Below are 23581 nucleotides of genomic sequence, written 5' to 3' on the forward strand. Positions count from 1 at the left end.
CCTGCTGTATGCAATCCCAAGTTGCACAAACTACTTCACCTCACTGTTTTGGTTAAATGTACACCGTTAGTAAAACACTTCAGCACAGTGTTTTGATATACAGTGTACCCACTACCTGCCAAAAAGAACAATGTACACATACCCACATACTCTGGGCAGTCCTGGGTATCCATTTCATATGAGTATTCTTCCCAATTGTTACACCCCTGTGAGTGCCCCCTTTACCCCCTCTGGGCCCACTTCACCCCAATCCAACCAATGAGAGGTCCTCCGGCTCTCTTTGAATTCAACACTGGCCACTCAAAAGACTGATGGATGGCCAGGAAACACAAAACAAGTTTTCTAAGACAAACAAGAGTTCACTTTGCCTGAAAGTGCTTGTTGGAGGACCACTCAAAGAGGCTTTCCAGAATTGCTGGGGGCCTATCCTCCTGTCTGGAATGTACTCATGAGCTGTACGGGGCACAGTTGCCATTCTGCCAAGACTGGGACCTGCCACAGCACAGCCCATGGTAGGATGGGGGGGGGGGGGGAGGGCGGGGTTCTGATCTTAGAAATGCAAAAATAAACGTTACCGTTTTCTCTGATTATTCTCTTGACTATCCCAATTTCCCGAAGAGTATTCGTGTCGGTCGAGATAGTAAGTGGGTGCAGAATTCTCAAGCCTTATGGCCTTACTGAGGTCACCTCAAGCTCCACTCTGAAGTATGATTTTTGAGAGTTGTAAGGGGATCGAAGCATATTCTGGAATATCAGCCGACATTTAAAGAAAAGAAAAAAGTAGTGGGGGAAAAAAACCGCGTCGCTGCGCTGTTGGGGCAAGCTCCATACCAGAAACCAGAGACCTTGTTTTTGGGCCTTACCAAGTCTTTTGCAAAAAGCCTTACTAATTGAGTCTACAACCATCTTCTTTTGCAAAATTGGTGTCTACATGTCTGCTAGATATCAGTCTAAATCTTACAAAGGTGTTTGTATATATCGATCAGAGATTAAGGGCACAAGGGTATGGAATTATCAATGGTTAACTTAATTTTCAGAATTTGTTATGGATGCTGAAAACGGCTTCGCTACTCCTAGCCCTTTTAGGGTACCTCAAAAGTATCATCCCTACTTCAATCCAGAAGCCAGATGGTTTGTATGTCTTTTTGAAGTATTATTCTGTGGCAGTTTTTGTTCTCCAAGGTGAATCTTTATCTTGTTTGCAGATCCCAGTCATTGAGCAAGGTTTTCTCATTCCAGACAGAGTTGGATTAGATGGGTACTAGATATTGTGCTGTCCTTGTTTTGCAGTTCATAAAATAAGGACTGTCCTCGTAACAACTGCACTCTTTGAATATTGTCCCTGGGAAAGTGTTGAGTCAAATTATTCAGTAGCCATAATAAAGGTTGTTAAAACACAGGGTATTGAGAAGAAATCTATTATAATGTAATGATGCTATAGTGTTCTTGGTTGGTCTTTTGGGGTTTTTGGTTTTATTTGACATATGACTCCACATGCGTAAACGACTCACAGGCCAATTACTGAATTGTCAGTAAGATTTGTTAGTTCAGGAATTCAGTTTTATAGCCTGTTGTTATTAGGGCTGTCCCAAAAATATACCGAATAGTGAAATATTGGATCATCAACCGAATATTCGAATAGCTTTTTCTGGGTTTGAATATTCGTTGAAAAAAAACTATACACATGCTAATCGACTGTGATGTTATTATATCGTAAACAACTTTTTTCGCCAACTGTAACTTTTTAGTCGATGGCTGTTCATTGTTCACATCCTTTTATCAGGTTAAAGTTCTTTTACGGTTATAAAATATTTACTGTGAAACACTCCAGTGCCACATATCAATCGCCGCATGCAAATTTTAACTGGCACACTCTTTTGTGCAAGTTTTTACTGTTGCAGCACGCAGTTGCAGCTGGCAGTATCGAATATCTGAATATTCGGTCAGAGTACTCAAATACTATATTGTGTGAAAATAGACAGCTCTAGTTGTTATGTTGGACAGTGTATGTCGAAGACTGAATGTGCATGTACTTCACTTGTTTAGTTGCAATTTGGCTTAATTAGTTTCCGGATCCACATTTATTATGAAGCCCAAAATATTCTTTAAAATGGTAATTAGTTCCAGCAATAATGCAAGCAGATTCAGCGATTAATTATGCAAAACAAGACCACGTCTTGACCTTGAGATTCTGACCGTTCAGTGGGTGCCTTCTATCGGGTCCTCCATAACCTGTTGTTGTTTACAAAAACATGTCAGCTAAATTGACCAATCAACAGCTTAGTCCATATTTCTGATGGAAACGGCCATAATTTTTAAAGTTAACTCCGATTGGCTGGTGCACAGAGTCGCATACAACTTGTATTGCTCAGATGCATCAGACGTTGGATACGGAGAGGGCTCCGTTGGATAACGGTTGATACTGGGACTTCATGATGTTAAACACAACGATTCTGGCATAGCATTTAACTGCCGGAAACGGGGTCATTTGTTGACATTTACCAATGTCCAAAATGTTTTGTTATCGTAATTTGAAGAACAATTTTGACTCCGGCAGTATACCATCAATGGGCCTAGTCAAATATTGGCAGCGATAGGCATCTGTGTACATAGTCTTGAATAGGTTTATATAGGCCATTTGTTGGGCCACAAGTGTCTCCTGAACAAGGTTAATGATAGTTGACACATCTACCAAGTTGACAGTAGAGTAAATATTTGACAACAGTTTAATTTTTTTCACGCTCACCTGGACCTTGTGATCACGTATGTTATTTGAAGCCTTCACAAAAGTGCATAAAAGATGCAGTTTCCCAAGAGATGGTTAATAATATTGGTTATGGGTTTCCATTGAAACCCCTGTATTCCATTTCATTCCATTAGAAAAGTGTTGAAATATCTGTTCTATAAATGGCGGTGTTCGTTGTATGGTCTGAAAGTATTCAAGGTCTTTGTTTTCACCTTAAGATGCTAACAGTGGCGTAGCCAGGAATTTTTCAGTGGGGGGGGGGGGGGGGGGGGGGGGGGCTGGGGGGGCTGGAACATTTCATGGGGGGGGGCGTCATGTAGATCAATGATAATTTTTTTAGAAACCCAAAATCTCAGTGGGGGGGGGGGGCGACTGGGGGAGCGACAAGGTTTCATAGGGGGGCTGTCGCCCCCCGCATGCCCGCCTGCCCCCCCCCCTTCTCAGATCTTACACATCCATCACCTAGTAATGGGAATTACAGACCAGTTTTGGATCATTTCTCTGAATCAGTGGAAGTCATGGTTGATAACTAATTTACATTACATTTTGCATGTAAAACCAAGGTACCAGAATGACTACCTAAAATCCAAAATTTTAGTCATAAAAACACAGTTGTTTTTACCAAGAATACATTCCATCTCACCATCACATTACTCAAAGGTACCTGTTGTGATCCCCGTTGTGAAAACCATGGTTCTGTTTTCCTGTTGCAAAATATAATTTTCTTCTTGCTTAAAAATTAAAAGCCTAGACTATCCGTGGTAAAAGGTAGATAGGATTCCCCCCCCCCCCCCCCCCGGCCATCCACCATCCTCAAAATAAACCAAATAAAGCCGGGGAGGGGGGGGGGGGGGCTGCGCACACCATCTTTTCATAGTGGGTGTTGTTAAAAGCAGGCAATCATGGACATTACCAGACAATAGCTGGCGCTCTTCATCCCTGCATATTTGCCAACAGACACACGATTTTTCTGACAGGCCCATATCGCCGTTCCGATTTTGCTTCAATCAGCATCCTGATGTCGCTTTTAAAATTTCTAGCCTATTGCAATGTGCCACTCTGAAGAAGATCTTGTTAAGATCGCAATGTCAGGCCATCTTAATTTTTTTGATAATTAAATGCGGGCATTTAGAGTGAGATATCATTCTGTAAAAAGTCACAAGTGTGTTTCATTGCAGGAGCTTTCTCTATTTATTTTTTCTCAGGTTGCCAGTGCAGTATCACCGCTGTGGTCAGGTTGGGAAGAATGGACAAACTGCTCCAGACAGTGCGACTGGGGAGTGTCACTACAGAAAAGAAGATGCTTACGAGGAGCTTGCCAGGGACCAGAGAAAAGATACAGGACCTGCAAAATCACGGTAAGGATTTCAAACCTTTTTCAGGGATTCATAATGCTGCGTGCCACTTAATGAAAATTGCCTGAAAAGAGCACTTTTCATTTTTGTTCCTGGACTTAAGCATCGTAAATGAATAATCGTTGGATTTTGAAGCTGCTCAAATAAAAATCAAAGTGACGTACAGCTTTAAGCTCACCTGTCCAAATGCTATGCAGAGTACTGAAGTCTAATGTCAGCTGTCATTCAGGTTCACGTGCTGTTTCGCATGCTGATGGTTTCACACATTTGAACTATGAGCGTGAACTAGAGTTATATGCGGCACACTTCGGCACTCCATAGACCATACTCAGATTGAAGCCTTTCATTGATCATGTTCCCTGAAGTATATTTGCACATACGCAGCTTTGTTGTGCAATAATGTCACACGTATTTATATACACGCACAAAATTAAATTAACAAAAGTTTAAATTTACACGACAAAGTCGTGCGACTTATCGCACTCATTATTTCAAAAATCGCACAACGTATGGTTTATAAAATCACGTTTGTGTAAATAGGCCTTGTGAGACATTTAATTGATTGAATGGTGCCAGACAACTTATGCTTTCCAAGCCTCACTTTCAGTTTTTTATTAAATGCGGCTTAAAACATTAGTGTATCATTAATCACAAATATTAAATTATTCAAAGTAAATTATTGATACTAAGGGGCCTGGTATTAAGCGGTTTATGAAATAGCTGCTTGCAGAAAAGCATCTGAGATATTCGCACAGATTCGGCGATAAATTATGCAAAACAAGACTGTATCTTGACATCCAGATTGTGACGATTCAGCAGGCACCTTCTATCAAGTATCCTGTAACCCATTGTTGTATTACAAAATCATGGCATCCAAATTGACCAATCAACAGCTTAATTAATCCACATTTCTGATCAAAATGACGTCGAAGATTCTAAAGTCAACTCTGATTGGATGGCGCACAGGGTTGCATAAAATGTGCATGCTACGATATATCAGACGTTCGTACAGTAGCTCTGCACACTTGAATGTCTGATCGTCGGACTAAGTAATAAGCCGCTGTGATTTTCATTTTCGTTACTCGGGTAACCAACAGACAAAATTGTGACAATTTTTTTTTCCCAACCAGGACTGCCCTCCTGGTACCCCAGATTTCCGTGTGCTGCAGTGTGCTCTCTCTAACAATGAGAGCCACACAGACGGCAAGATGTACGATTGGATTCCCGTGGAGGACTTGCCCCTTGACCAGCGGTGTACGCTGACCTGCCGAGCCAGGGGGACGGATATGACCAAAGTCCTGTCTCCTAAGGTGTTGGATGGCACCACATGCGCAGCAGACTCCATTGATATGTGCATCCTAGGACGCTGTGAGGTAAGTTGATTTAGTCTGAATTGATTACACTTGCACCCGTTGCAAACCAGTGTTGCAGAGTTGCACCAAACCATCCCCAAAAGATTTTGATCTCCAACAGGGAAAGTTTAACTTGGTGTTGGCTAGACTGTGGACTTCTGGTACTGAAACCAAGGATTCCCCAAATAGTGCCCGAAGCACTGTAAGCTCGAAAACCTGAAGAAACCTGTAGAGGGAAGTGAATGAGAAGAAATTACAGTTTTAGAGGTGGGAGGGAAAAGCCCAGAGGAATATTCTGGGGAAAACCCACGGAATCAGGCAGGGACTGAAAACCCAATCCACATATTGGCCCGGCCTGGGATTCGAACCCGGGTCACAGCGGTGGAAGGTAAGGAAAGTACCGCTACGCCAACCTATAATGGCTCCTAACTGTACAAATCTGAAAAATGATATGGTTGGGAGTTATTATGTAACACCTGTCTAAAACGGGTATAACTTTACTTTGACTTATTTGCCTGCTCCCGCAGTGTTTGACAAATGAGGGTTTCAAGATGCTTCTTCCATAACAGTTCTCAGTAACTGTCCTGGTGTTGCTCCATTTCTTGGTCTGATTTTGAGAAAATAAAAAATGTACTGTGGTACATGTTTGTATGAACTTGTGAACAATGGCGATTATTGTTCAATTTCAGACATTTTGTCCCGGATCAAAGCTGTTTGAGCTTATCCACAAACTGATTAACAACAGGTTGTTTAAAATCAGAATTTGGTATTTCTGTCTCTGATTGATTTTTGAAGATTGCCTTTTAGTTTGGAGCTCATGTTCCCTGAAACGCCAGAACACCTTCACTTCTGAAAAAACAAAGCTGGCAATTTTTTGAAAGGGATATGAGTGCAATTCTCCTTAGGGTCTAAGGAGGCCTCGCACCTAGGCAGTCTGTCATCAGGTGCCAGCTCATTGACTTTGCCCAAATATGTTGAATATTTCAAGGGGAAACCGGGTGTGTTCAAAGGTCCCAAGGTGGTCAAACTACAAAATATGAGCCTCCAAATGATCCCGTCTTTCTCTCAGTATTAGTCATGAATACCACTATGAGCCTAGAAGAATAAAACGTGTTGAAGGCATTGAATGTGTGCACTAGACATTCAAAGACATTTAGTGGTTTATTTATTCTAACCCAAACAGGGACCAATGTCAAACATGTTTAAGAAATGGTGTTGATGGATAAAGTAAGTGCTTCCAGCTTAGACCCCCTTCTAGTCATATTAATATTTTGACAGGCAGGTCAGGCATAAGTCACCCTTTTCAATCCAAAAATTCAAGCAGGGTTTTGACAGATCTGTTTTCCTGAAGCTCGTGCAAAATTGTGTACAATCAATTCATCAAATAGTTGTAATGCTGATTGAGAGTGATCAAACGTACAGTTCATGTCATGACGTATACATGCAAATATTGTGCGGTATTCGGAACGGTGACAGATAAACATGCAACGAGCAAGGCATGAATTGTCTGCAACCCGCTTGCAGTGAGCGAGGCCAGAAATATTAGGGTGTGCTACCCGCAGATGATGGCCTGAACCCGTCTGGCATCGAGGTTCGTGAAAACAATCCCACCGATCAAAATAATCCGTCACAAACTGGTTAATGCAAAAAGGGCGAATTTCATTCCCTCAAATAGAAGGGATGCATGCAGTGTGAACTATTGTGCTCATTAATGCAGATAACAAAAATTTGGGTACTGTTAAGGGGGGAGGGGGTGTTATAAGAGCAGACTAAAGGCTTGGAGTACTAATGGGAATCTCATTAAATTTTGAAACATTGCTAATAGTCTTTTGTCAATTACACATGTGAAGTACATGAAACAGTTCATGAATAATTTTATGGCCCGTAAGATCTCCAGTAAACATGAAGTGTTACAATTTACATCCTCATATGAATACAATGAGTTTGTTAGTCAAGCCCAGGGGGGCCTTCAAATCTTCAGTGCTTCCCCATAAAGACGCATTAATGGCTGTGAAAAAGACCATTCCCGTCATTGCTCTATGATCGATCACACCATGCATATTAGACATAAAGTCCAAACCCCTCGCGGCGCTGCATTGAACGCCAACAAATGGTGGTCCTGGCACACCAAAAGGGAAAACCGATACTCGGATTAACCCCAACGACAAGTGCAAGTTCCAAGCTGGGGTCTTCGAAAGATTTAATTGAGGCCTAACAAGCCCGTCCTCTCCCCAGGGGAAAATAAACATTACATCACAGAATGTATTGGTTGTACCTGCTTATAATACTCCATTGTCTGAAATCTTTTCTTGTATTTCTGCACCACCTGAAAACCTCTGGGTGGTTACTTTTTTCCTTGCGATAATGAATTCTATCGTTTGGATAATTTGTTGTTATTATTTTCTGTGGAGAAGGAGACCTCTTGTAAATATTGGGTTCTACCCTCTATCACTTCAATTTTTATGCAGTGTGTGCTCAGAGTTATCTGACAGCTTGCAAAAAAATGCAAGCTTACTAAAAATCATTGTTCTGTCAGCAAACATGCTGCGATCAATAGTGCAACCTATTGTCCAATAGTGCCCACGACTGTCCAGTTTTGAACAGTGCCTCCAAAAGTCAGATGGTGTCCAGCCCTCCCCCTCCCCCCCCCCCCCCCCCCCCCTTCCCCTCCCCCTCCCCCTACTTTTTATTTTGTGGCAGCCAGGTGACCAGGAAAAAAATATCCAGCCTACCTTCCAGCTCGGATGGCTTGATGGCAAATTGTTCTCACCATGGGTCCTATAGCTTTATGTTCTCATGCACCCCCATGCCCAGAGTTTGTCAGTCCCTATTTTCCTATGAAGTCCGGATTGTCTGCATGCTTCTGTTGTTTTGTAGGTTCATCTTTTCTGCAGTGGCTCCTTTTCAATTCATTTTTTAAACATGGATTTTAATGCCAGACTCTCTCGGGAATTGAGCCGAATTCATGAGTTGTACCTCTCCAGGCCTGTCTCATTTCCTGCACGTAAATCACAAATATCTCTGATAGGTACAAACATATTTCTAACATTTCCCAAGTCGCCCCGCCAAGTTCAGACCATAATCTGACGATGCGCCTGGACTGGGATTTAACCTATGAACCATTTTTTTTCTTTGACAAAAGTCAAGGTGAAGAAATTTTGGTTGTGTGGCATGTTCAGTTCTGTCTTGATAAATCATATTTATGAGCAGGTGGTTATGACTTTGAACAATATTTTATTTTTATGTCTACAAGCACATTAAATTGTTGAAATTCATTCAAAGAATGCTGCCAGCTTATTCTGAGTGGAATGAAAGTAAGTGGGCTGATTGCACTACTGCAGAACTTGATTTAGGAGAAAGAAATGTTAATACTTGAATCAAATAGGGCTTTATACTGTTTTATTCTTCTTCTTGTTGTTCTTATTTATTTTTTGGTGAACTGATAGAGTGAGGTATCATCTCCTTTCCCTGTGGTTATGACCAAAACGTTTTCTCTTTGCACTAACTGGGCTTAATCTCATGGGCTGTTAAGCTAACAATTTTCTGCTAGAGCCTCCATCTATTGATGAAGACATCAGAAAGCACAGCAAAAGGCACATTTACCTCAGACAAATAGTTGCTTAAATCAGTGATGTAACACTGACATCTCCATGCAACCATTAGCACATCCACGCCATGAAATAGTGCTTATGATATAGGTTAGCACAATTTTCTGGTATAAGCACAACTTTTCTTCAAAGCTACATGTACAGTCCATCATTTGCAGCTATCCAAAAAGTAACTGACGTAATTATTGTTGAAAAGCATACTTGGTTGAAAGATAGTAAGGGGACTAAACTCCTTGTGAAGTTATTTCTTCTGGCAAGCTGCCATTTTGAAGAAATCAACGAAAGAAGGCCTTTCCAACTTTGCGTCTTAAGCAAGTGTTGACATGACGCACACGCGTACGCAGTTGCTATAATTTGTCGGATCAGTGCGCAATCGACATTGCGTAGCTGCAATCGCCTCAGTGAGAACGTGTCTCGGACGCTGAATTCAGGCCCAATTCATAACATGATTCAGCAACTTTCCATTTAAAATCGAAATCCTACAATGCTGTTTTTGTCGAAATACACAGCTGAAGCTGAGCTGAAACCTCATCTGGTTAGCTGTTTAGCACCCTTCTTTAGATTTTGAGCATGTTTGTTGCTTTAAACGAACAAAATGCACAAAATTACAAATGATGGACTAGGCCTATACCTTTAACTATTAAGCTGAGCATGCAATTGGCCCCTCATCTCAACTCGGCCTGTACTGCCTGTTCTGGCTTGACAAGAGCAAGCAACCTTTTTCTCTCTCCGATTGTTGTGGTTAGCAGTGTCCCACTGTTTTGACAGCTTTTGTTGGGGGATAATCCCGCCTTAGCATCAGGGCTATGTGTTGGGATCAAACATGCCTTTCACACCCCTGCAGTGTCTCTGTGGGGTTTTCAGGGGCAACGCTTACATCTTGACTGGATGCGGATGTGTCTGAACTGGGTGCATATAGATACAGTACACCCGGGCTTCGGTGCAGAGGGGTAACCAAACACATTGTTGGTTATGTTTTTGGTGGCTATTAAAAGTGTTGTAAAGCTTGGCTCAGCTTTACAGTCCTTGTCTCAGCTTTACAGTCCTTGTCTCAGAATTAAAACATATCGGCTCACAAAACGTAGTTTGGATCCAACAACGTGACTCTATAAGGACAATAAATGTCATGTTTGAGCTGTTCTGATTTAGTTTCCCTAAAAAATGTGAGTTTTTACCTGAAAAGTATAGCCCTTGCAACTTAGACTCGCTTTGTTCAGTTTTATTTATTTTTAACATTTCGTCCCATCTGTAACCTATAAGCCATCTTTAACCCATTAAACTTTTTTTCAAAAATTATTCCCTCATTAGATGATACAGGGATTAATGCATGAACTTAAAGGGAATATACATCATTTGCTTTTGCTGTAATTTTCAAAAATGGATGGAATTGGGGGGTTGGAAATATATAGCAAATATTGTTACACTGACTTTTTTGAGGTTTTGGGTTCGAAAATGCTATAAAAACCAAGAAAACAATCCTTTTCCTGTAGTCTGGTTCCCTGACTCCATATAAGAAGAAACAGAGCAGTTTACATACATTGGGGAATTGTAAGGTCAGGGAACCAGTCTAGCTGGCTTGTACCCGTTTATAGGTGTGTAATCGATTGAAAACAAGTGCGATGGTCAATTGGGGCCAGTATTTGAAAAAAAGCCAGTTTTTTCCAACGCTGATCGGCCGATCAGCGTTGGAAATTGATACAAAGATAGCACTTTTCTTGAAAATGACAGTATACCAGGTGCCATGATTTTACAGGATGCTTTACACTGTCATTCACTAACAGTCCAGCAAGGTATTTCAAAATGATTTGGTAGTTTTATTTTTTGATGTTTGCAAATGTTGTATTTTCCCTTTAAGATAAAGCATAGATCACACGCATTTCCAAAAAGCGAGTGCAGCTGTAGTGTCATAGTTTTGGTGAATTGTCTTGCTGAAGGTTACATGGGTGTGACACGTAACAGCGGCAAACTGGGGGGGGGGCCATCACTGGACACCTGGCCTCCATAAAATCAAATGGGGGGGGGGGGCTGATACCATTTTCCAAAATAGAGGGCGCTCTTCAAAACTGGCCATTATGCAGGGTGCATTGTAAGGCTTTTGGGACTTGGTATTCATATTCCTCGTTCATATCAGAACTCTATACCATTATGGGAAATGGTTACTGAAAACAAATTATCCAAAATTTTAGGCCCAGTTTTGTTTTCGTCTCGAGGGGGCACGTCTATGCTCGAGGGGGCACATTTATGTCCGCAAAAGGGGTAAATATGGGGGGGGGGAGTGCCCCCAGCCCCCCCCCCCCCAGTTCCGCCGCCCCTGATAGTTAATTAAAATCTGCTGGTTTGTACAATATGCTCTCACATGCAGCCAAGTGTACCATATACATTGCCAAATCAGGCAACTACATACAGGCCCTTTCGTCAGCTGAGCATATGAAAGAGTTTCAGAACTGTAGTTTTGCCGCAAAGTTTGCATTGCCTGTACGTGGAGTTGTACATTGAGTTTAGTGGTCGAAGATAGACTGTGGTCAAAGACGTAGAGGGAGAAATACGTCATATACCTAGCTCAAAGATGCGCTGCCAGTATGAAGAACTGCATTCTGCAATGTTAATTTCCCTCGTTCTTTGCCTTTCTTTCCCTGTAACCAGGGCCAACATTTTGTTTATCACCAGAATTAATCCCATTCATAGAGGATGCAAAGGGTTGCCATTCAGGGGCCCCAACACACGTTCCCCTCAATTTCACGTTCCATTAGGGGACCCGAGGAGCCCACCTCGGCAGACCTCAGAGAGACCAATGTTTATCCATGACTACCTGTCCCTCAGGCTGCTGCCAAAACCGCTGAATTGGATTGTCACGCGATAGTTTGAATTCTCGGCAAATGAAAACAGATTTGAGCACTTGGGTCTTTGGATCAAGCAGCCTGGGGCATTTCGCTGCACAAATTTGAAGTAGTTGGTCATTTATAATGACCAGCGCTGTTGGGGAAAAAAACCCACAAAAGAACACTGGAAATTTGTCCCCACTGCAGGATTGAGGCACTTTATACTGTTTTGTTACTATTCTCAAAAAGTTGTTGAAATACTTTGTACCTAACAATCACTTGGGGCCCCAGGATTGTTGGGAGATTGTGTGGTCTGTGATGTGTTGAAAGTTTACAAATGAAAAGAAGAAAATATTGCCTGGAAATAAAAGTAAATCCAAGGTTAATGGTGCACTTATAAAAGTGCTAAATGATTGTGCAATTACTGGAATCATTTTCCAAAGGTTAATGTATCATTGTTCATACTTCATTGGAAATTGTTAAATTCTTATTTCATTTCACCCTTGTAAAATCCATTTATTTATATTCATTTAGATAGTAGAAAAAAAGGTACAGTAATTACTGACCATGCTACTAATGATTATCCTATTGCAATGTAAACGTTGTGTGAAATCAAGGTCGGCGGGATGCTTTCAAACTGGGGGAGGAGGGCGCTACCCAAAAAAGGGGCACTTGCTCAGAAAAAGGGGCACCTTCCGTCGGTGTGAAAGTGGAGGAAAAGAATATGGTCCTGTTAATTTTGCTATAAACCTAAATATGACAAGGAACAAATTATGAATACGCTGTCCGTCATGCTCTTTGTGTTTCTTTTACCTAATTATGTAGGGAGACCATTTTTTTATAGCGAGAGGGGCACTGTTGCTTTTGATGGCCAGTTCAGTGACCATTTTATTCACGTGAAGAGCACTTTTATTTTTTAGGGGCCATCTTGAGAGGGGGCACAATATTAATGTTGCGAGCAGGGCACTTATTGTACTGTACTTTCGAGGGGCAGTTTTCCATCTCAAGAAGTTATCGCGGGAGCAGCACTATTGTTTTTGATGGCCAATTTTCCATCTGGAGAGGAGCACAATAATATTATTGCGAGAGGAGTATTTGTTGCTTTCAAGGGGTAGTTTCCATCTTGAGAAGGTGCACGATATTGCTAGAATGCTAAATACAAATCGTGAAAGACTTTTTATTCAATCTTGAATCTTTTCCTGCAGCCTGTTGGATGCGACCACCAGCTCAATTCCACAGCGATGCTGGACAGGTGTGGTGTTTGTAATGGGGACAACAGCACCTGTAGACTGATGAAAGGAAACAGGCATACCTTGCCCTCACCAACAGGTAGGTCTAGCCCCCCCTCCCCCCCCCCCCCTGTTATTTGATCGGTACTCTGCATGGGGGAACCGGCCTAATCCAGGCAGGAGTCAGCAAGTTCCCCTCGCTCAGTCTGACAGGGAAAGGTCTTAAGAGGCTTCCCCAAGACCATTGTTGTTCTGAGCATGGATTTGTCCAGATAAAGCTACATAAACACAGTGGAATCTTGGAATTCTCCAATGCGTTTTCTTCTTTCTTTTATGGTTTTTTTTTGGTCCTGGGAAATGAAATGTACATTTGCACTGTCTACTAGTTTGTCCTGTGGGATTTAACAGGGTTTTTGCTGTTAACAAGTTTCATTACTGCCTTTATAACATGCATTACAAAAAAATGTAGCTTTATTTTCTGGCTGTAAAGTCTGAGGCCATGAGATTTATGAATATTGGTATTTTCCCAGTGGAAATAGACGTCTGACATCACTTCCGATTGAAAGGTCTTTCCGCTGTAATAAATATATGAATAGACACATTGTACTTTCATTCTCACTGAATTTACATGTAAGTAACAAAAGCTATCCTATAGTGAGGGGCTCACTATGGAAAAGGCCTATGTACAAATGTATATGGGTTGAGATCTTTTGGGGGCATTGGTCCATCTGCCATTCGCATGAGAAAAGTAATGGGAACAAATTAACGGTTTCACTTGTTAGGTGAAATCAGAATTCTATGAGTTTCTTCAAGTGGTAAAATTTAAATCAGTGTATTGTATGCTTTTGTAAAAAGTACCGGGATGACTGCAATATTATGTCAGTATAACCTGGATGAGGAAAATATTATTGTTGATATTGTCCTCATCTGGGCACTTTAACAAATTTGGCTGGTTCCCGCACAACCCAGAGCGTAGAAACTCACAGTTGTTAACCAGTCAGCAGAGCGTAGCGCACGGTACCGTCACACGCGGACGCAGTGTGCAGCGGGGTATACGCGCACTGTTGTCATCAACCACAAAAGCAGCCTTGAGCGGCGCAAATTTTGCTACGGTAAGCGAAGATTATTTGTCCTGAAATTTATTTCTCGCAGATCAATTCAGCCTGTTATAAATAATTATAATAATATAGAGTGCCTTTTAAAAAAATATTAGAGGCATAACATTATTAGATGGCTATAACAGTATTACGCTTGTCTTGGACTCAAAGCCATCCAATATTAAATAAATAATATTGATGCAGAGAATTTAGTCAGGAGACTTTTGGAAGCCTTAGTCCTAACTAACACTTGGAGTCGGAGGCTTCAGGTTTTATTAGTTGCATATATCCTCATTTAAAAGTCCAGGGAATTACACACCAGACATGTCTAGAACTAATACCAGAAAGATTTGTTGCATAAAGTCTTTGGAATGTGTGTGATTGAGCCATTTTATCATTTTGTTAAAGATAATATCATTTTTTTTAAATTAATATGGGACAGTGTACTATTTTGAAAGTGTTCAAGTTACTTTTCAGAATTGGAACATGTGCGAATATTTTTTTTAAGTTGACTTACACCCAGACAGTAGACTTGCGTAGTGTACGAGCTTTAGGTGACAAATATGACTAATACACAAAGAGGTGATAGATTGAATTAGCACAGTGGCCACTGTAAACTTCCCATGTTTCCTGCTCAACTTGAGTTAATTCGTACCGTACCCAAGTCACGGCTCACTGCTCTCCGAGAAGGTAGAATCTTTCACCGAAATGCCTTCAGGAAATATTACGCAGTATGGGATTCCTTGCTACTGCAGTACTGGAATAGTGATTCCAATTGACCGACTGTGCCCATCCCCCCCCCCCTCCCCCACCCAGCCTTTCAGCCCTCCAGCTCTCAACAATGACCTACAAATTGATGCAGTTCAAGCCGGTGCCTTTCATGATGTCTAGATTTGTTTTAGCTCGCAATCTCCATTATCAACGCAATGAAAGACCAGATGCATTCCAGTTTTGTTTTCCACCTCGAGGTTTTCTCTTTCCGAAAGGCGGAAATGAGATTATCGGTCTGTAATCTGATTGATTTCAATATTCAGTTTCATTTCTTTTGGGAACTAGGAAACTTGATGAAGTTCTTTTTAATAAGGTGAAAGAATGGAGACTGTATACACGCGGGCATTCAAGGCATTTCTGAAGCAACTTATTTTGATTGAAAACAAAATGTTAAATTTTCATTCAACTTCATGTAATTCAGCCATTATTGGCTGGTCTCATTCAATAATGTGCATTTCTATTTCCCCCTTCTCTGATTACCATGGCACATATTTACACACATACCTGCATGTATCAAGTCTAAATGATACCAGTCCAAATATGTGACCTACCTTGTGAAGTGAACAAAAAACTGGTGGGAATGATTTTTTTGGGGGGGGGGATGGGGATTAGGGTTGTAGTGGGTTGGAGAAGTGCATCATGAGAGAGGGTTGTCTCTGTAGTCCTAAATTTATTTTATGAGAATAGAATTAAATTGGCCTGTTAGTAAAATGAACTTGCAAGTACTGATTCACAGATTTGAATATGTCAGGGACAACATGATATGCCCAACAGTAGTATTAGGAAAGGGCTGTAAAGGAAGAGTAGATCATTTGCAGCTGTCCAAAAAGTAACTGACCAAATTACTGTTGAAAAATCTTACTTGGTTTAAAGATGTGGATGGCCCTAAACTCCCTGTGAAATTATTCTTTCTGGCATGCTGTCATTTTGAAGAAAACTACAAAAGAAGGCCATTTCCGAAGATGCAGCATGTGACGCATTTTCGGAAAATTTCCGCTAGTAGTTGGTTTGGAATTCATAGGTGCACACAAGCGTTGACACGACACACACGTGCACGCAGTTGTGTGACGTCGCATAGCTGCAATAGACTGAATGAGAACGTGACTTGGCAACTTTAAAATTGAGATCGAGATCCTAGAATATTGTTTATCTGAATGTACAGCATTCTCTGAGCAAAAACTCGTCTTTAGATTCTAAGCACTTTCTATTTTTTTTTTCAAAACAAAAATGCTCAAGTGACAAATGATCTTCCCTATCGTTAATTAATGAATATTACCCAGCACATATCTAATGGAGGTGCAGAGGTTGAAACTAACCGTGGTTACGACAAGTGTGCGCACTGCCATTTTGTATGCATTACTGCAAACTTCAATCAACTTTGCGCATGCAGCTCCTACCACTACCAGCATATATGCAATTCTTGAACCACATGTGAAATTTCAAGTCCATGTTCAAATAATCAAATGTAAAATTATTAAAACACACAACTTTAAATACAAAATACATGACAGTCCCTATGTTTGTTCTATGTACCTCTGTCATTTTGCCTCTGAAGAAGAAATTATTAAAGTTTGCAACGTCAGGCCACATTAATTTGTTTAGATTTATATTACAGTCTAAACATTCTAAATTATATCACGACAATCAATCTGAATGTATACTGTAGGGCACTGTGTGTACATATTCCAACATTCATTTCTCAAAGTGGTTGGAAGAGTCACATTTGAAAAAGAAATCTTAGATAGAAGCAAAGCTTTGTTTTGACACTTACAGTGCAGACCAGGGCCAAATTTCATGGAACCCGTAACGGTTAGCGAGAAATCGCCGCTATATAGCGGAAAATTCCGCACTAACGGTTAGCGTATTTCACGGGTTAGCAAGTAATTTTGGCTTTTGCGCATGCGTACTTCCTGTAACTAAGGATTCTGTGCTCACAAGGTTAGTGCAGAATTTTTGTGCTAGCTTGGTCAGCACAAAAATGCGGGCCGTTAGCACAAAATTCGGCGTTACGGATTCCATGAAATTAGGCCCCGTTTTATTAGTTTGGCTTGATTTGAACTTATTTGCATGGAGACACATGTAATTGATAGCACACACTCTCTATCTGTTTGTAAGGCCATTGATTTCCACATATAGCAGTTTGTTCCTACGGTTTTAAGATACAAGCATTACTCATTTCTGAGAGTGAAAGATATTACATTTGTACTTGAAGTGACGCAATCATTTCTGATGTTTCAGTTTTGTCACTTTGTTCAAGAAATGCTTGACAAATAAATTCCTTGAGTTGTCTGGTTTTTGAACACAAGTAAAACACATTGAAGTTCTGCTTTTGTTTTGTTGCATTTGCTAGTATTGTTTACACATCACGGGTATTATATATTTGTGAGTTGCTGCAGATTTTGACTATTAGGTTGAGTGGGGACCATCCTTGTAGAAATGACTTACAATCACAGTATTGAAGATTTGTGTGGATTCAACTTTGAGCAGTTTGTTGAAGATTATGAAACACATAAACAGAAATATCACAACAGAGTTCATCTAACTGTTAAAATAATCGCACCAGTCGGCCTTCTTTTGAACATAGTCTTCCTCTTAGTTGTTGCTCGAGTGAAGTCCATGCAGACAATCATCAATGTCTATTTGTGTAATCTGGCAGCAAGCGACACATTTCTTCTTCTTTTGTCATTGGTGATTTCGTGGGGCGGTTGGAGTAACGATGGCCCTGATGTTAACGTTGTACTGGGTGGATTGTTTGTTGCCTTTCAAGTTGTGTCCTTTATGTTAGTAACAGTCATAGCAGTGGAAAGATTCTCAGCTGTGTGGTTTCCTATAAAGTTCAGGGCAACGGCCAGCAAATGCCGAGCTGCCAAAATTTCAGCAGGACTTTGGGTGCTTGCAGTAGGTGTTGGACTGATCATTATATTTTCATTTGAAACCCAGTTTGCTCCAGATGTGCTTATCCCAGAAATCGTTCATGTGGTGATACTTGCATCAGTTAGCATAGCTGCTTTAGCAGTGACTGCTACTTTGTACATCTGCATCTTGCTGAAACTACGACACAAATCCCTCGCAACACAGAACCGCCCACAGCGACTTGGTAAGGTGGCCTGTATGCTCATCATCAATAGTGCAGTTTTCTTTCTTTTGAATTCAATTAGAATCACCTGCTCCATAATGGTAGTGATCATTTTAAAAACTTCAGATGTGTGTACATTTTCCAAAATTGCCCATGATCTACTCGATGTTGAAACGTGCAGAAGAATCTTGGAGTTGATCAACAGCTGTGTAGACCCTGTCGTTTACAGCGTGACCAATTCGGAGTATCGATCAGCAGTCATCCAAGCACTGACCCACTCTTGCTGTGACCGACAAGTCACCCAATCAGAACTAGTTCCAGTAGATCAGATGCGAGTACAGCCTGCTGATGAGGGTCGCCAGTCTCAAGACGGTCCTCATCCAGTAACCATCCCAAGGAGCAATGATTCCCAACCCCTATCACAAGTGGAATGTCTGGAATTGAAAGAGATGCCGTAGAATTGGAAAAGCACACTAAGACTTGCCGTCAAGGACTATATAATCAAGTCGCCCAATCAGTACCAGTTCCAGTAGATCAGATGCGAGTACAGCCTACTGATGAGGGTCTCCATTGTCAAGACGGTCCTCATCCAGTAACCATCCCAAGGAGCAATTTCCAACCCCCATCACAAGCGGAGTGTCTGGAATTGAAGGTGATGCCGTAGAATTTGACAAGCACAGCTCATCAAGACAGTCTTAAGACAGTCCTCATCCAGAAATCATCCCAAGGAGCAATGATTCCAAGTGGAGTGTCTGGAATTGAAGGTGATGCCGTAGACTTGGAAAAGCACACTGTAAGACTTGCCAACAAGGACTTATCATATCCACTTCTATGACATCATGAACTAGAGGGAAAAGTGCCGTTTCCACTGAGTTTAAACTTTGATAGGTTTTGTGGTGGTGTTAGTAGAAATGAACAAAATGCATGAAAAGAAAAGTATCCTATATGCCTTTAAGACTCAGTATGTATGAAAAGAAGCAAGTTGGGGTAGAATGCATTCCCTAAGGACATGATGCATGCAGCCAGCAGTGGGACTTGAACCCTGGACACACAAATAATCAAGAATCGCAATCGAACCACAGCAGTGATGCCACAAACATGCCTAGTCGCTTGTGCAGACATCTTCACTGATGAAACACTGAACTGTGTCAACTGTATAGTGATGTGCTAGTATGATTGGTTTACATGGATGTCAGAAATGGGTAAGACATGTAGTATAATAGCTGGGGGTTATGCACAAAAGATAGTGTGTGATAAAAATACACTGTTGGATAAGGGTCATTCCACCGGGATGGGGAACAATGTGTGACATATGACCATATAAAGAAAAGCACGACTGCCTTGCTAGCAGTTGCTCTACATAATATTTATTGTTGGGTGTTTCACGACTGCAGAAAGTTTGATATGATTTCAATGTATTTTGCCAAAAATATGAGCAAAAAATGTCATTTTGGATGTCACATTGACACCGTCTCAGTGTTACATCCAAATGTGACATTTGTATTTTTTTTTTTAAATTTCTGCGAAACATCACCCAAATTCACTTTGCGTACTTCTTACTAAACATGCAACACAGTACGAAAAGCTTTTGTTACGGTAGTCAGGTATCAAATGGAGCAAAAATGATAGCTTGGTTGTGTGGATGTAACGTTGACACGGTGTAAAACCCAATGTCACACTTCCATTGAGTGATTTTTACACCGTTATATCCACACTTGAGGTATTGTTTCTGCTATATTTGAACCCAGACTATACCAAAACAAAAGCTTTTCTTGGTGCTTAGGTGTCCAGTTGTAAATATGCAATGTCAGTTTGGGTAATATTTTACATATGTGTAAAAAATGGCAAAAAAAGAATATTTCGATGTAACATTGACACGGTGTCAATGTTACGTCCGAATTAATACATTTTTGCTCATATTTTTGTCAAAGTACTTTCAAATGATTTCAAACTTTCTCAAATATTGAAACACCTTAAGACAAATATTATGTTGAGCAATTGTTTAGAATGCATTGATACTTTTAATAATATAACCAAATATATGGATTTAACATGCACTGCTTCCCAACCCGGTGGAACGACCCATAATGGAAAGTATTAGATATTAATCATATCGACTTGCTCACATTTTAAGTGAGATGGGAATCACTACATGTTCAGCATGTAACTTTTGTAAGTCCCTAGGGCTTGCTTACAATAAGACTATCTATTGTTAATCGTGGAACCTAGAAAGAATACATGAACTATTTGTACCTTGCATGGTTTCTTTGGTGAATACATAAAACACCAGGATATGTATGAGTGCGGTTGTAGGAATACATTTTTGCCCAGAGGGCATAACATTTTCCTTAGCAGTGGTCTTGGAATAGTGGACAGTGTGCAGCTATCAGAAACACTGAAGGTGCAAGATTTTCAAAATTGGTAAAAGCAGACATAATTATGGTATATGAAGGCATTCAAGTTTTTCCATCCATCAGCTGACTTTCTCATTAATAAAAGTAAAAATTAAAAGTCTCTACAGAAAGTCTTGTAAATTTGTAAATATCTTTGCATTTGTGAGTTGCCAGTTGCTATACTTGCAGTGAAATTGCATGTTTCCAATCTTGTTTTTTTTTTTTTTTTTGGGGGGGGAGGACTGCCTCTCTTGTTGCGCCTGCCTGTGTCCCCAACGCAAGACATGGCTGTAAGCAGCCTTGATCTTGTCTTGTTAGGGGAAATTAGGGGAGACAGCCAATTGTTGCTAGGAGTGGAACCTTGTTACAGCTGTGGCTCAACCGCAGGTCAAGAAAGGGCAAAGGAGTTTGGCAAAAAAGCTGGATTGCTTTGTAAGGACTATTTTAGGTTGATTCAATCTATCATCTCTTATTGAGCTGCTCTAACGTATCAATCACAATAGTTTCCTGGTTCATTCACTTGCCTTGCTTCAAATTCGCTAAACAGGCTGCATCATTTCAGTTCCTGATTCAGAATCTCTTACAAAGTCTTGCAACTCCAAAAGTTCTCCCCTTAAATTCACTATTTTAGGGGTAATTTTTTTTTGGTTTGGGGTTTTTTGGGGATTTACAATGGTTTCTTGTTTTGATGGGGCTTTTTTGACACCATTTTTAAGAGGCTGAGGCTGAGGTATGTTTAGATGTAAAATTTAGAGTTACGGTGTTCTACTCATGTGCCGTGGTACGTGGATTTGAACCACGGAACATGGTGCTTGTGTTCTTGGGCAAGACACTTTGCTACAATTGCCTCTCTCCACCTAGGTGTATAAATGGATACCTGTGAAGGTAGAGACTAGAATGCGCTAGAGCTCATGACCTGATGAACGGGGTAATAATTGTAAAGCCTTTTTGTATAAAGTACTTTATAAGCACATTAAAGGGAATATACATCATTTGCTTTTGCTGTAATTTTCAGAAATGGATGGAATTGGGGGGTTGGAAATATGTAGCAAATATAGTTACACTGACTTTTATGAGGTTTTGGGTTTGAAAATGCTATAAAAACCAAGAAAATAATCATTTTCCTGTTGTCTGGTTCCCTGACTCCATATAAGAAGAAACAGAGCAGTTTACAAACATTGGGGAATTGTAAGGTCAGGGAACCAGTCTAGCTGGCTTGTACCCGTTCATAGGTGTGTAATCGATTGCAAACAAGTGCGATGGTCAATTGGGGCCAGTATTTGAAAAAAAGCCAGTTTTTTCCAACGCTGGTCGGCCGACCAGCATTGGAAATTGATACAAAATTACGGCTTTTCTTGAAAATGACATTATACCAGGTGTCATGATTTTACAGGATGCTTTACACTGTCATTCACTAACAGTCCAGCAAGGTATTTCAAAATGATTTGGTAGTTTTATTTTTTGATGTTTGCAAATGTTGTATTTTCCCTTTAATATTATTATATTTATTAATGTGTTATAGTTGAAAATGTGTTTTTGTTGTAAATATTTCACCAAAGCTTCACTTTGGCAAGTGAACATGCAGATTCTAAATGTTTGATTGCACAGATTTGACATTTATCACACAGGCTGGTTTCCTATTATCCTGAAGTGACACACATGTCCATTTAAAGAGGCGCAAAATGTTGTTTATGGCTTCAGAAAGCATGTTAATTCTATCAACCAATTTTGTACTTCCTCAGAAAGTCAATTTGAATCCAAGCCGCTGGGATTTTCTGATTTATTCCCACACAGCAGTATTTCAGTTATGGACTTCACAGATATAGAGAGGACAGCCTGGAACATGTGTGGAGTAGTATCACTGGACTTGACCCAAGCTAAACCTCCAGACCCTTAATCTCTTTTCAGTGTCTTAATTTACAAGAGTTATGAGTGAAATTAGACTTGACAAATTCAATAAGGGGTGGAGTCGGTTTCAGGGACTTCACAGCTGCTTGGTGAGTTAGCCTGAGGGGCCAGGCCGACTAGTCATAAAAATTGAAGGGATCCCATTTTTTTGGCCCTAAAAGTAGATTTGATAAAGGTTTCCCTCTCTTAATAGTGGATTTGTTAAAGTTGTCTGGATTAGTCATTACATTTATATTCCTTCTGGGAATGGTGTGCCTGCTGAACACATTTTTGAAATGTTTATGGAGACATGTCACGTTCCATTATTAGAATGTTTACTCTTGGAAGAAAGTGGACAGTTTGAAATCTGACAACCTGTTTGTTTCTCTCTCTTATTTCTTGTTTAGTTGTTTGTTGGTTTTTTTCCCTTATTCCTCCATTGGGGTGTTTATTTGTTTGTTTATAGGTATTAGTAGTTTGTTAGGTTGAGGATGTAATTGTTTAATTGCTATTATTCAATCCTTCATTTGTCCATTTGTCCATTTAGGTTTTCTGTTTTAAAGAGTCTGTCCTTTGTAACATGGCAAGCTGCCTCACACAAGCTTTCTGTTGAGGTTTTTCTACCTCTAGTAGCCTTTAGTACGCCTCTTTTATACATGTACATTTTATTGGTATATTTTCCATTTTGCCATTTAAGAGAAAATAAATGTTTCAAAATAAAATTGTAAGATTGACTTTGAGACATAACGATTGGGCACGTTCACATCAGAGCCAAACTTGTCATGTTTAAAATTCTCTTCCTTTGTGCAAAATTAAGTAATTTTTAGTCTTTTCTCTTTCATTTATGACATGGAAAATGTTAATACCTTTTCCTTCTTTATCTCATTGATGGGGCTTGAGAAGGAGTGAGTCAATGTATCCTCTCAAATTTTTTGGTTATCAAGTAGACCAATAAACCTGTGACGATATACCAACGGGCAACTGACAGGCAACCCAAGCATAAAAGCATCTCTTGCGTGTCATTTTTCCCACATAAAACATTTAATGTCACCACTTTCACACCAATCAAATTTCAAGAGATAAACATGCTGCACAAAAGAAAACAATTTACTGAAATTTGGCATCCAATAAAAATCCAATTTTGTAAACAAATGTGACATGGTCTATAAAAATCCCGAACATGTACAGAAGCCACTCTCTATGTACATATTCCTGGTAGGCAATAAAGAGTTTTAGATGCTGCACCCA

At 40.3% G+C, this 23581-nt stretch overlaps 1 protein-coding gene across 1 annotated transcript in view; it reads left to right on the forward strand.

Moving 5' to 3' along the window:
* Nucleotides 1–18107, forward strand: part of LOC119718761 (ADAMTS-like protein 1) — a 37449-nt gene extending 19342 nt beyond the window's left edge. The window contains exons 2-5 of the mRNA XM_038188169.1: nucleotides 3952–4104; nucleotides 5232–5474; nucleotides 13086–13209; nucleotides 17918–18107. Coding sequence (XP_038044097.1) covers nucleotides 3952–4104; nucleotides 5232–5474; nucleotides 13086–13209; nucleotides 17918–17976 — 579 coding nt within the window. The 3' untranslated portion in view covers nucleotides 17977–18107. The remainder of the gene's footprint in view (nucleotides 1–3951; nucleotides 4105–5231; nucleotides 5475–13085; nucleotides 13210–17917) is intronic.
* Nucleotides 18108–23581: the final 5474 nt, after the last annotated feature.

This window comes from Patiria miniata, unplaced genomic scaffold (genome assembly GCF_015706575.1).
Source record: "Patiria miniata isolate m_02_andy unplaced genomic scaffold, ASM1570657v1 HiC_scaffold_7, whole genome shotgun sequence".
NCBI classification, from domain to species: Eukaryota; Metazoa; Echinodermata; class Asteroidea; order Valvatida; family Asterinidae; genus Patiria; species Patiria miniata.